Source organism: Lepeophtheirus salmonis, chromosome 9 (assembly GCF_016086655.4).
Source record: "Lepeophtheirus salmonis chromosome 9, UVic_Lsal_1.4, whole genome shotgun sequence".
Lineage (NCBI taxonomy): Eukaryota > Metazoa > Arthropoda > Copepoda > Siphonostomatoida > Caligidae > Lepeophtheirus > Lepeophtheirus salmonis.
Genome location: NC_052139.2, coordinates 2,291,740 through 2,305,844, shown reverse-complemented (window position 1 = coordinate 2,305,844; position 14,105 = coordinate 2,291,740). Strand labels below are relative to the sequence as shown.

The 14,105-nt window shown below is 30.0% G+C and overlaps 1 protein-coding gene across 1 annotated transcript; it reads left to right on the top strand.

Moving 5' to 3' along the window:
* Positions 1-845: 845 nt before the first annotated feature.
* Positions 846-6,230, top strand: LOC121124248 (uncharacterized). The gene is made up of 11 exons (XM_040719402.2): positions 846-1,159; positions 1,228-1,880; positions 2,120-2,304; positions 2,373-2,462; positions 2,528-2,794; positions 2,854-3,145; positions 3,289-3,392; positions 3,486-3,614; positions 3,674-4,033; positions 4,098-4,250; positions 5,925-6,230. The coding sequence occupies exons 3-11, from the start codon at positions 2,225-2,227 to the stop codon at positions 6,055-6,057; spliced, it is 1,608 nt and encodes a 535-aa protein (XP_040575336.1). The 5' UTR covers positions 846-1,159; positions 1,228-1,880; positions 2,120-2,224; the 3' UTR covers positions 6,058-6,230.
* The last annotated feature ends 7,875 nt before the right edge of the window (positions 6,231-14,105 follow it).

The window sequence follows — 14,105 nt, the reverse complement described above, 5'->3', positions numbered from 1 at the left end:
TCATCGTGTGTGAGACTTTAAATACCATCGTTGATGTTTTCAATCTGTACCTCTTCCACTAACACATCCAAGCATTGATCTGGAGTGATAATCCTATTTTTGGCATCGCTAATTAGGTTAACATTCTAAAAAAAGTATGGGTTTATAAATTAAAATTTCTTGGGAATATTTAATGGTCTTAAACTTGAAATAAAAATTAAAAATCAATTGTGTATCGAAAACAAACATAAAAGGAGGTTGGGAGTGTATGAAACCCATATAAACACCTCATAACAATTAGATCATAAATCAAATTTATTATGGTTCATAATAAATAATTAATGTAACGTAAGCACATTTATTCCTTTTTTTATATATTTTATAATCAATTTTGTTGGCAAATATTAGGAGATGAGAACGCTTTTCACATTCTAAAAGAATGAGAGCTGGTCTTATGATATTAAAAAAAAATGATAAACTTTAATATTTTAACAGATTTAAATTAAGTATTCGTTCAAAAAGACCTCTTTCTAACATTAAATAAAAAGTTTTAATTCATACGAAAAACCTTTTGCCCACACCCGGAAAAATCTATTTTCTTACAAAGTCTTATTTTTTGAAAATACAACTTTCGAGCTGACTAGACCCGTGATTTCTTGAAATTTTGTGCTCGTAATACCCCTTAAGGTATACATTACATCTAAATCTCCCCCATCTTTTTTTTTTGTATGTATACTTTTTAAACATCTTATCACACCAATGGTATCCTCTATCATAGTACATCACAAAACATGTGTCATTGTTTCAATTAATATGAACTAAGAGATAAGAGAAATTAAAATAACACTCCAATTACTAAGACGTTTATTGTCCGGATGCTTTGCTCTTGATAGCGCCATTTATTCACATAACAGTTTGATAACTATGTACGAACTTCATTCTATTTTTGTGAACGGACTCTAGTACATGTAAGTCCGATTATGAGTGATAATTTCGACGGATGGCTCACGGATGGAGATGAAGTAGACTTTATCCCTATGACAAGATGCAAAAGTACTCTTAGTCATATAAGCGCAAAGTCTAAAGTCAGTTTTGCCAAGGAGGTAAATGTTCATGACTATGATGAAGATGAAGGCTCCAAATCACTCGGACGAAAAATTCGAAGGAGTTTTAAAATAAAGTAAGCTCGTACATTCAATCCTTGTTAATCACTGACAAAATGGTTGAAATCCCCATCTTTAATTACAGACGAGCAGGTTCCTTAATGTCAAATGTAAACTTTGAAAACAAACAGCCAGGGTTTGGCATTATTCATTTTATGACCCTCAAAATCATATTTTGGGATATTTTGATATCTATTGGGGATGTTGTGTCAGACTTTATGCAAGGGACATCCTTGATAATGACACCAGGACATCACATTTACGGATGGGTAACGATAGGAATTAACTGGCTTCCAGGATTTACTGCAGCTTTGCATTTGGTCTCAATGTACAGAACAGACCTTGGAGTCAAAAACACTTTCGTTTACTGTGGACTTTTAGTACTGTTTTACCCAATTGTACCAGTAATTGCCTTTATGGCATTACTCTGGCATAATCAAAACGACCTTGATAATAAGCAGAAAATGGAAAAATTTCGACAAGCAGAATATCGAGCTATGATTTCTCATGCTATTGCAGGCGGGATTGAATCCCCAGTTCAGTTTGTTCTTCAAATATGGCTGATTTTGAATGGAATAAGGCCCCTGCCTTGGTACGAATATGGATCGATTACAATCACGGATTGGAAAGGAAACGCTATTTATTTGCCAACTACATCGACTATTTCCATAGCCTTTTCCTTGATCAGTATGTTAAAGGCAGTGATTGAATTCAATATTCTTAAAGTTCATATTCAAGGTAAGGTCCTCATTTAATATTTTTTTCATTATATTTTGATTGGATATTTATTATATGCTATTTTGATTTGCAAACTGCCAAGTCATACAAAGACAATGTATTTATACGTATAAGATCTTATCATATTACTCGTAGGTTTGTAATTCTATAAACAGAAATAATCATTTCTACCTAATCAAGTTTTGAGAAATGAAAATGAATATTCATTGTTTTTTTAACACTTTTTTTTTTGCTTTCAGACATAACTGACTGGTCCAGATCCCTTGATTTTTGTGTTTTGATATTCGATCATCTCCCTTATTTAACAGTGTCTACTTTTTTTTAGAGTGGTTTCCATCGCCTTCATGGTGACATATTTCCATACTTTTGGGTTTATACCTGTGTTTATTTATTTGTTCTTCAACTTGGTTTATGGATACAACAAGTATGTGTCTATATAATTGAATAATTAAGGATATTATCTCCATTTATTAATACCTCAACCCCTTGTAGCTTTGATTTGTCTAATGTACCTCTATGGTTAGTAAGTACTATAGCGACATTTTTCCCAGTTTGCATGACAACAGCAAGAGTCTCTGCCCGGTAAGATATTTACTTGTCTAACAACATAATATATTAATATAAATTCAATCATTTCTTTCTTACAGAAATCGTATCAAAATTGTAAATCTTCAATATAAGACTTTTAAATATCAAGCCATATTATCATTTTGCTGTTATGGGCCATCATTAATGGCTATTTTGGGAATAATCAACTTTTATAAAGGTTACAATTATGATGGACACATTATTTTAGATAACTTGAGCTTCAATGTAAATGTGGGCTTTGTGCTATTCATGGGATTCGTTTCTATTTTCTTATCCTTCAAACCAAGTTTCAATCAAATGAGTCGTTGTATCTATCGATTCCTCAAGTAAGTATTGAGCTTTCAATGTACAATGTATATATCCATTGATTATATATTTTAATTAGTCCAACCATCACGAAAAAAATCATAAATGACAAGATTCAAAGAGAGTCTCGGATGATAACCGATGAAATGATGAATGAAGTAATGGCTAATCCACCTGAGCCGGCATTTGAAAAGCCAGATAAAGTTCATATATTGCCTCCAAACAAAATATGCAACATTTTCAAAAATATCCTAATTGTCGTCATCATATTTGTTCCAATAGTCACGGCCAACGTGATCATGGCTCTAACTCAACAGTCATATGGATACATTTACTTTCATTCAAACGATAGTTACATTGAGGCACTTAAGGTGGGTTTTGATCATACAATTTATAATTATTATTTTAATTAACAAATATAGGTCATAGAGTGAAAGATATTTTGATCGTTCTTCGATCATTTTCAACACTTTATTTTCTAATTTATTTTTAATAAATGTATTAATATTTATAGGGTATATATTTAAATGGGCCTCAGAAAGATGTCAATGGAAGACTCACGTTTTACTATGCTACCAGTAAAGATCAAATGAGTATTCCAGATGATGAGTATTTTATGTATGTGATTAATAAACTGCTTTCTTTCCATGCTTACCTTCACTAATTAATAATAGTTTTCATGAATTGAAACATCTGACAATACTACTTTAGGGATAGAATCACTCAAATTAGAAGACCTGAATGGGACCCATCCTTGCCCTCTGGAATGTTAAAGAATTCGTTAGCGATCATAATTATTGATGATTCTCCTTATAGGCCATCATCCCCCATTCCAGTACAGTAAGTATATATGTTTTGTTGAATTATATTTATGGTACATCAGTTTATGATTAATGTAGGACATTTGGATCACCTAAAATGCCAATAATTCTTCTCCAAACCAAGGAAGGCCTTCTTCTTCCAGAGACTCCTTTATTAATGCATTTAACATTTGATCCTTATAACGTCCCATATCCTCAATGGTCTTGTGACGTCCATTCATCCGCCACTGGTACTTGTTTTAAACCAAAAATTAATATAAGTACAAGAGCCATTGTTGGAGTTCAGTACCGAAAGAAAGACTGTTTTTGGGGAGGGAAACCCTGCGTAGGGTTTAATAATAAATTGGAAAAGATGGATCAGTGTGAAGGACCAGAGATACCTCTTTGTACAAAGAGTAGCTTTAGAAAACAGCCACTTCGGGTAGAAAATACGTCAACGTGAGTTGATATTTAGGGATTATTTTATATGTCGTTTCTTAATAAATTCGTATCATTTGTCTAGGTTTATGTTAGAAATAAGCCCCAGGGCTTGTATCCCACGAAATAATATAGTGCAACATGGAGATTGCTCGATTTGGTCAAAATGGCTTAAATGGAGAGAGGATCAGGTTCTAAGTGCCATTTATCCTGGACATATAAAGTTCCAAAGATTAAGGTAAAGACATAACCCTGTGAAACTATAAAAATATTTATAATTATGAATATCAGTTTCATGAGTACACATATACTCTCATTTATTCGATAAAGATCTTATTATTACCTTCCTCATCATAAAATTATTAAGTCATCATCACTTATTTAATAGAATTTACATTTCTATGAAAAGCTGTAGAATGAATAAAAAACTTAGATAAATATGAGGTTAACAAAAGCCCTTACTTAACATCTTATAAAGAATATGTAAGCATATTTTTCTCCTTTTATATATAAAGATTACATATGATGTCATAATGTTGAGATATCCAAGTTTAAACTATATTATTGCATTATTTCTATAGTAATCCCTGTATAGACCTTCATCAGTCGTTTTAGGGTTATATTATATTGCTTAAAAAACACATATCATTTAAATTTCTTCCAATATTTAAGTACACATCTTGAATCGACGCAACAATAAAAATAACATTACTCACAGAACCTATTCTATTTAAATATTATTATCACTTTTGGGAGAGTGTTGATTAACGAAAATGTGCTAATTCAACTTTAGCTCAACTTTTCTAATGACCACAAGTCTTGGTAGTATTTCTTTTAACCCTGAATGCTGGCTTATAAAATCTGTTTCTGAAGTAATTAGGAAATTATTGCAAAATTGTTTGATCTTTAAAGCCTTTTTATAATTAAAGCAATTGCTATATAATATTAAATTAATATCATATTACAGGTCAAAGGTCATATAAACGGTTAATTTCTTTTAAAAAAATCAAAAAATCTATAGCCATAAGAAAATGTCTTTTTTTACAACATTCTCAATTAGTAAAATCAATTTTAAAGTTAATTTGCTGAATTTCAAAAATGTATTTTAAGTTTCTTTTTTCTCGTGATACAGAAGAATGTAATTCCAATTTTTCATTTTGAAGACACACAAATTCTAGCACAAGGAACTATGTATTTCGGATACTCAAACGATAAAAACACTCTACTGAGCTCTATATCGAATCAAATAAGTATCATTATTTTATTGCAAGTGGCTGAAGTAATAAAAATTACTCGTATGTGAAGTGTAAAAATCAAATGTAGGCATAGTTGGACCCTCCATCATAAAGAAAAAGGTTGAAATCTGTCGAAAAAAAACAAACTTACAGTAAAATTTGATTAAATTACCATTTAAAAAAAAAAAAAATTGAATTCATTTTGAGACTTTGTGATCTCATATTTTACAATTATATTTTTTGATTTTAGTCTAAAACAACAACATATTTTTCACTTTTTAAGAAGACAATGTTAGATTTTACCTCTTATAGTATATGTATATTTAGCTTGTAAAAATGAATTTTAACCGTATTAGCCCAGCTTGGTATGTCCAGTCTACCAAGACTGTGCCGTCAGCCTCCCTTTACAGTTCACTTAAGCTATAATTAAAACTAAGTGACTAAAAAAACCCAATGAGATGTCCAAATTTACGGTAGTTTACTTTTTTATCAATAGGAGAAGCTGAGGGTTCCATTAACCCTTCACTGTCGAAGTTTATAAATCCAAAATTTAATATGTGTAATACACTTATATAAAACATTATATATTTAGGCATTTTTATCAACATATTTTGCTAAAAAAAACTAAACATATTTTTCCAAACTCTAATTATCATATATGTTTCCTGTTATTTTAGATACTGTATTGGACGATATAATGGAATACCCGAATGTATTTTCCGTGATAATGAATTTATTGAGTGCTGCCAACAATCAAAAGGTATATGTGATACATCTCCAGATGAAATACTTCCACGCTGTGAATTCTAAATTGTGTTTTTTACCTCCTATAAGAAAAAAATTAAAATATTCTTAAAAAAAAACAAAAAACATAATATACAAACAAAAAATGTCTAATTAGTTTTGTAAAAAATAAATAGAGTATATATATTTAACCAACAATATACAAATATAGAAATTAATAATGGATTTTCAAATTTTAATATGTTTTAACATATCCTTGATTAATTACCTATATAATCAATTCAAGGACAAATCGTCGAAGGACATAATTTTGCAAAACGTTGAATAGACAAAGTGTAGAACGGATAATAAAACATTGAACGGACCAAACTTTGAATGGACAAAGCGTACAACAGACAAACGCAAACGGACAAAACGTAGAACAGACAATTTTTAGGAGGATATTTCGAAGGCGCTAGAAACTTTCGCCTTTAAACTATTTGGTCCTTAGACATTTTGCCGTAGACCAATTCGTCTTAAAGCCACTTTGCCTCAAGTATATTTTGCCTTACGACATTTCACCTTTAAGCCATTTTGCCTCAAGGATATTTTGCCTTAAAATACAAATAAATGGTTGTTTATTTTTGGTTAAAATTGATGTTCCCTTTAAACTTTTAATGCAAATATCAAATATGTGATGTTTAATTTTAATAATACATACTAACGACATCTCACTATGTAATGAGTTCAAACCAGAGACAAAATAAGTAATAAAATAAGATAAATAAATATAAACGAACACGACAACGATTTGAACGGAAGAAGTGATAATCACTCCTCTCTGAATAATTATCATTAGACGCGTTCGTTATTCGTGTTTGGAAAAACTCATGGATTCACTAACAAATATAATTGTTTACGAGGCAAAAGTATAATTTCATCAATTTTTTAAAGAATATAACAATATAATGCGTTTTATTATAATCAATATTACATTTTTTGATTTAAAAATTCAAACGAAACATCAGTTTCAACCTAAAATAAACATTAACGACGTTTAAACCTAATTTATTTATGTATTAATGCGAAATATCCTTGAAACCAAATGGCTTTAAGACTGAATTTTCTTTTCATCAACTGTTGTCCTTTTTATTTGACTCTTGAATAGTCAACTTATTATCCTACTACATTGAACTATATTCAAACTGGATATCTGTTCAAAAAAGGTGAGGAATAACCTTGAGGATTTCTTGTGGAGTAGTAAATATATACCCTTGTTGGACTCCGAGTAGAAATGAGGATCGACATGGAAGTAATTCCTGCCTATGCCCTTGTTTATTTCCTTCTCCACCTCCTCTCACGTCAAAGCTGATTGTAACTGATTTAATGAAACGATGATACAGCTAAACTGTTCTCCACCAAAACATTCTTCATATTGTGATAGTGACCATGTTGATTTTCGTACCTACACATAAACACTCAAAATAGAATAAATAATGATACCATAAGGACAGTAGCATTTGCAATCTAAGAATAATTAACAAAAGAAGGAGTACATAATATTATTCAGTAACCTCTTTTTGATGAAGGTTCTACACTCTACAGAGTCATAAAACCATTTAGTCATTATTTTTTACCTTTGGCAATAAATTCCTTGGCCTTTTAGGTCGGAAGTTTTATTAAAAACACCCCTACAGCAAGAGTGATATATATTTTATGAGCCCAGACCCTTTGTCGTCAAAGAATTACACACAAAGCCAATAGAGTAATATAATAACTTAAATGATCTTAATAAAGGTAAAAAATATTCAAATACATACATTCCTTAGGGCTCCGAAAAGTATTATTCATAAAATCAAATCGAACCAGGACTTTTTAAAAACTTAGATTTATTATATATGGTCTGTCAACACAAAAGCAAGATAGAATGATATTTCTACAATATAGAGTGTGGATTACAATTGTATTCTTTGACGAATTATAATAATCCATTCCTCTGAAATAAATTACTCTTATGAACCCTTTGGGAAGACTATAAAATCGAATAAGAGGTTATAACTTGAGCTAAAATTATTGCGTATTTATATTCATCCTACAAATACGAATACAAGGCCTCTAATTGATTCAAATATATTTTTTAAGCTATGGGCTGAATGTATTTATGTTGTGTATAAGTTGGGATTTTGTGCAAGTTGTAACTTGTATAAGCAATTTGTACAAGTTGCAACCATAAAATGAGATGCAGGATTGACAGTAATTTATGGGATAAGGGAAATTTTATAATTGAATATTCCATAGGTGAAAGACATGTGAATGGTGGAATATGAGAATATTTGAGTACAAGTTGTTACTTGTAGTAGTGACTTGGGCGAGTTGCTGCGAAAAAAGGAGATAAATCCTTCGAAATTAAGGATTTACAGTACTTCTTGGGATGAAGACAATGCAATAATTGAATTTTTCATGGATGATCGATATATTAGTGGTCTAAGTTTTGACTATTTTTGAAACAAATTACTAAAATAAAAGTAATATATGGATGATCGATATATTAGTGGTGTAAGTTTTGACTATTTTTGAAACAAATTACTAAAATAAAAGTAATATATGGAACATTATAAAGCTCAAATGCCCAGAGTTATATTACTCAAAAATACATAATACCCATCTAATTTCAATCGATCAAATTGAAATGACAGTATCAATGTATAGTTGGTAAATAGAATAGACCCAATTTGACAATAAATACTGCAATCACAGACGAAGAAAATGCAACTTGTACTTTTTGATGGTACAAGTTGCACTTTGTATACAATATCTATTTTAATAAAGCAATTTCTTTCTTTCGTCCCGTATGAATGTCTGAATATATGACGACAAGTCACCGGGTGCATTGTATATAGTGATCCATGATGTACATCATCAACACATTTTGATTTAAAAAATAATAATTTAGTCGTACTAATGAAATATTGCAGGTGTGTGCATATAGCATGGAACGTGTTTACTCTTTGAAGTGCTCCCTGATGTATATCATCAACACGTTTTGATTTAAAAAATAATAATGTAGTCGTACTAATGAAATATTGCTGGCGTGTCCATGTATCACAAGGGCAATGTTTCTATATGTTGTTTTTCTTATTGGTCTCTTATGCCAATTAATTCTTCTGCATTTTGAGTTTCGATTTTAAGATTAGAATTAAATATAAAATTTGTTATATTAATTTTTTTTCTTCAAACTCTTATCATAATTAACTCATTCTTGAGAAGACAATGCGACATATGAAATGATATATGTATTGTTGTATTGAATAGTTACGTGTAGTGTTGTGTTGGTCCTTATTTATTCGATCCAGTCTTAGGACCGGTCCTATAAGCCATTGGCTTGTCTTTACTAGAACAGATTCAAAATTTCTAAAATAAAGTTGATTGACGACATCAAGGATTGAGCATTATAAGTTTTAGGTCTGAAGTGCAGGATTAAACTTGACATGGCAGGAGTCTTCAGTCCTAAATTACTATAGGTATAGAAAATACGTGTTTTCTCTAGTGATGGGACGATTAAAAAAAAAAAAAGAAAAAGTCTGATGCCAATTCCGATGCGATTCTAGTCAAAATCCCCGATACCGATTCTGATTGTTTAATATATTAAATAATAGTCAAAAAATTCCATTTGCCTATCACGGGCGTCCACTGTAGGGGACCAAAAAGTAAAAAAATATTGACTTGGCTGTATGATAAAAATGTCTACCTATAATAAAAACACACTGTTTGAAATATTTTTAAATTTGACTAAATTCTATCGGTGCCACATTAAGCATTTTGTAATGAGAATATTATATTATATAGTTATATTACTATGGCAAGCAATGCTTAACATTTTTTTTTTTTTTTTTTTTCAAGAATTATGTGTTTAATGTTATTATTGTTATTACAATAAAATATTCTCCTGTGAACTCCACAGGATAATATATATTTTTTTTGGGACCTTTATTTTTTGATTTTTTTTGAAAAAAAAAAAAATGTTTTTAAAATATTTGTTATCAAAAAAATAAATTTTTTGAAAAAAATTTTAAAAAATTAAATTTCTTATAGAAATTTTATTGAAAAAATTTAAATATTTTTCAAGATTTTTCTTACAAAAATTTAAAAAAATACTTATTTATTCAAAGAAATTAAATTTTTGTTAAGAAAATGTGAAAAATTAAATTTTAATTATACAATTTTCTACCAATAAGCAAAAATTCCTTCATTTTAGGTGGGGGGGGGGTCACTTTTTTTTATTACTTTGCAAAGTAATAAATAGTTGAATATCTCTAATAAAAAAGAATTGGAATCTCAAATTAAACATTATTTTCCAAATGCAGCTTACAGAAAAACATCCGATTCTCGGCTTCCAATTAATTGTCCCATTAATAATTATATCCTTTCTTGATTTTTGTTCACGATTGTTTGTATGTTGACGCATCACATATGTTTGTAGATACAAATGTATAATTAGAAAGAGCTGGGACGGAAATGGGACAATCAAAAGAAAATCCCTCTACGTACTATTGACTTGCGGCTCTAAACAAATTTAAATTATTATTCAATGTGAATAGGAAGTGATGGGTTAAAGCCTACTTTCCCCCTTATACAATAGAAATATTATGTACATCAACTAACAAAAAAAATATAAATATATAGTTAAATAGGTTTTCTCACGCAGAGTTTTGTAAATGCTATTTATAAATGCTTTGGATATCCTTTGAGTGAAAAAAAAACACACAAAAACACTTATAATCCTTAAAAATTGTTTATTTATTTTTTGTTCAATTATATTTAGTAAACAAACGAATGACCCTAAATACATTTCTCCTTCCTTCATCCTTCAACCCTGCATCGACATTCCAAACCATCTATTTTTGGGATCTCATAAAATAATCCCATCTTTGACAAATCATATTTGTATTGTAAGTAATTGTTTTGTTATTAAAAAAGAAATAGAAATAGTCTGGGGACATTTGTCAGGGTAAAATAACGACAAACAAACATCAGTGTCGTAACTACGTGAGGGATGGTGGGGGCGGAGGATTCTATAAAAACTTTGTTACCACAGAGTAGAGATCCAATTCTTGCACCATAGGTATAGATGGGATTTTTGTAAGAGTTCGAGTCGAAGGTTGGAGTGCTACATATGCAGAGGCATCCGGTGGGATGTACCCCAAATTGGAAAGCTGTGGATTTTGAAATTGTTTTTGAAAAAATTTAATTTTTGTGAACTACAGTCAGTTTTTGCATTTTTCTTCAAATTTAAAAGAATTCTGAGTTTAACTAAATTGTTTTTTGTAAGTACTAAAAATTAATTTTTTTTGTAAACAACTATGGATTTTTAAATTTTTCTCTAAAAAATTAATTTTTTTTGCAAATAGCCGTGGATTTTTTTAAATTTGTTTACAAAAAAATATTTTTGGCGGAATAACTATTGATTTTTTAACACTTTTCCAAAAAAAAAACAGACTTTGTTATAAATAACTATGGGTATTGGATTTTTTTCCCAAAAAAATAAATAATTTTTGTGAATAAATGTGGACTTCTTAAATTTTTTTTTTCAAAAAAATTAATTTTTTGTTAATAACTATGAATGTTTTAAATTTTTTTCTAAAAATTTAATTTTGTGTGAGTAGCTGTGGAATATTGGACTTTTTTATTAGGGGGGAATGAAGTACTTATATAAAGAAGAGAACCTTCTACATCTAAAAAAACATTATTGCTAAAAAAATATTATTATTATACATATTTATAAATGTTAATTTTAATTTTACGCATTTTTACATCAATTTACACCAAAGGTAGGCGATAATTCTTCCTTTAGAGGGATATTTTATCATTGTTTCAGTCCTTATTTATTCGATTTAGTCTAGTCTTAAGACTTTATTTTATTAGAACGACGAGAGGAGGGGCTGACACACAGTACATAACAAAATTAATTAGAAAAGAAAAATCTTTCTCACTCAATTATATTCATAAAAGGGAAAATATTGTCCGTGCTTCCAACTCCGTCTCTGGAAGGAATATATCGGATCCAGTTCGCCAAAATAACTTAATCTATTGTATTAATACCTCCAATGTCTGATTCTTGGTTCAAAATCTATCTGTATTCGAAGTCTAGCCAATTATCGTGTGGAGTGTCTCCGAGTCGTTCTAACTCTTCACCTTAGGAAATCATTAACCTTCGTAAGATGTTTTGTAATTTTCCTGGTCTAGTTTACTTATGTCCTCAATTAAAGAAGGTTCCAATACTCATGTCCAACAACATTCCATATTTCATTGGAACTCTTCATTATCAAAACTAATAACATGGTGATAAAATGTTGGATCTGATATGAAGAGGGATAATCTCCAAATCAAAATCATTTATTAACTTCAAAAATCCAGCGTTATCATATGTATTCATTGGACATCTTTGCATTAACATTTAAAAAGAAGAAATTCAAAGTAAAGACAATTAAAAACATGAAGTATATCCCCATAAAAATTCCCCATAGCTAGTCAGATTCTGTGAGACATCTGTATTAATTTGGAAGTTAAATTAAGAAAATAAACCCCTTTATTTTATTGACATCAAGAAAAGACAACTCAAACTAATTTGTGATATGTGTAAATATTATATTTAGTTATGTTTTTTATCAAATATTTCCTCATTGAAAAGCAATACCAGCTTCGACACCCCGGCGAACTAATTGACAGCTCTTGACGATTAAGAAAGTGTCTCGCGTTGTCGTAATGATAGCTCGGAGTGAATCCAAATTTGGATGATAGGTGCGACAGACAATCTCCTCTAAGACACCCTACACGTCACAGTCCAGTAGGGAGGAGGTCAGGGCTTGAAGAGGTTTACACAGAGGAAGGACAGAAATCGCAAAATTGTTGCTGCTGAATTTTTGGTTCTTTTTAGACGTATGAGGCGGTATTTGACTTCTTGATGTTGTGGGCATTCTGAATGCCAAATTTATTTAAAGAAACGACCCACAAGAACTAGATATGATTGACTGTAAAATGGCCTACTTCATGCGAGCATTTATCCATTAGATATGAGTCTGCTTCAAAAGTGATAAGGGGAGATACAAGTAAGGCTCAAAAGAGGACATACAACGACTATTACCATAAATTTGGTCTTCAGATATCCTTTTAAGGAAAATATTAATATATTTATTTTACTATGAATTTATAAAATAATCTGTTCACAAGGGTTTTTATAAAGTTTTCTTGTTCTATAAACCACATAGATAGTCTATTTTGCGGAATTGAAGGACTTGATCAAAATTCCACTTAAATGAAATTGTGATCAGAAAAGGGTCCTAGAAGATAAAACCTTTTTTTAACTTTTTGGAAGTTACTGAGGATGTAAATGCCATATCCTACTGTGTAGCCTTCTTGACACTGACTCTCTATATCTTAAATTATTGTGCTTAACAATAATTTATTTTTATATGTACTGTACATACTTGTGACGATTTCTTGACTAGGGGCCAGCAATGAAAAAATTACATTTAATGAACTATAGACACCATTTATTTAAAAAAATTGGCCTTTTAAAAAATCATATTAAAAATAAAATATATAACTTATTTAAAAAAGATAAAAAACGTTTATCTGTACCACAGGTCACCCTCTACCTAAAACTGGGTCTGATTGTGACTACTGTGACGTGTTCTAATAACCTAAATAAATATTGAATAAATTTTCTATTTAAAAAAGAAAAAAAAATACTCAAATTTTGCTTTATTATAGAAAATAATAGCCTTTCTTAAATTTGAAGAAGTCATACACAAAAATGTCATCTCTGGCTAATTTACCCGCAAATACATTTAGTTCCTACCCTAGCCCTTCTAGGATATATGTCTGGTTACAGCAGTGTTTCTCAAAGCGGTTGTTGTGGCACACAGAGGCCCCTGCCATATTCAGGGGTGAAACCAAAAAAAAAAAAAAACGGATTTCAACATTTAATTTAACAAAAATTAACTGAAATTTCAAATATAAAATTAGCCCCAAAAATCAATTAAAAATTATCAATAACGTATCATATCAATAGCTCACTGATTTCGGTGTGGCTGTAGTGTGCACTTTGTGTCATCATTTAACCGCGAAAATACATT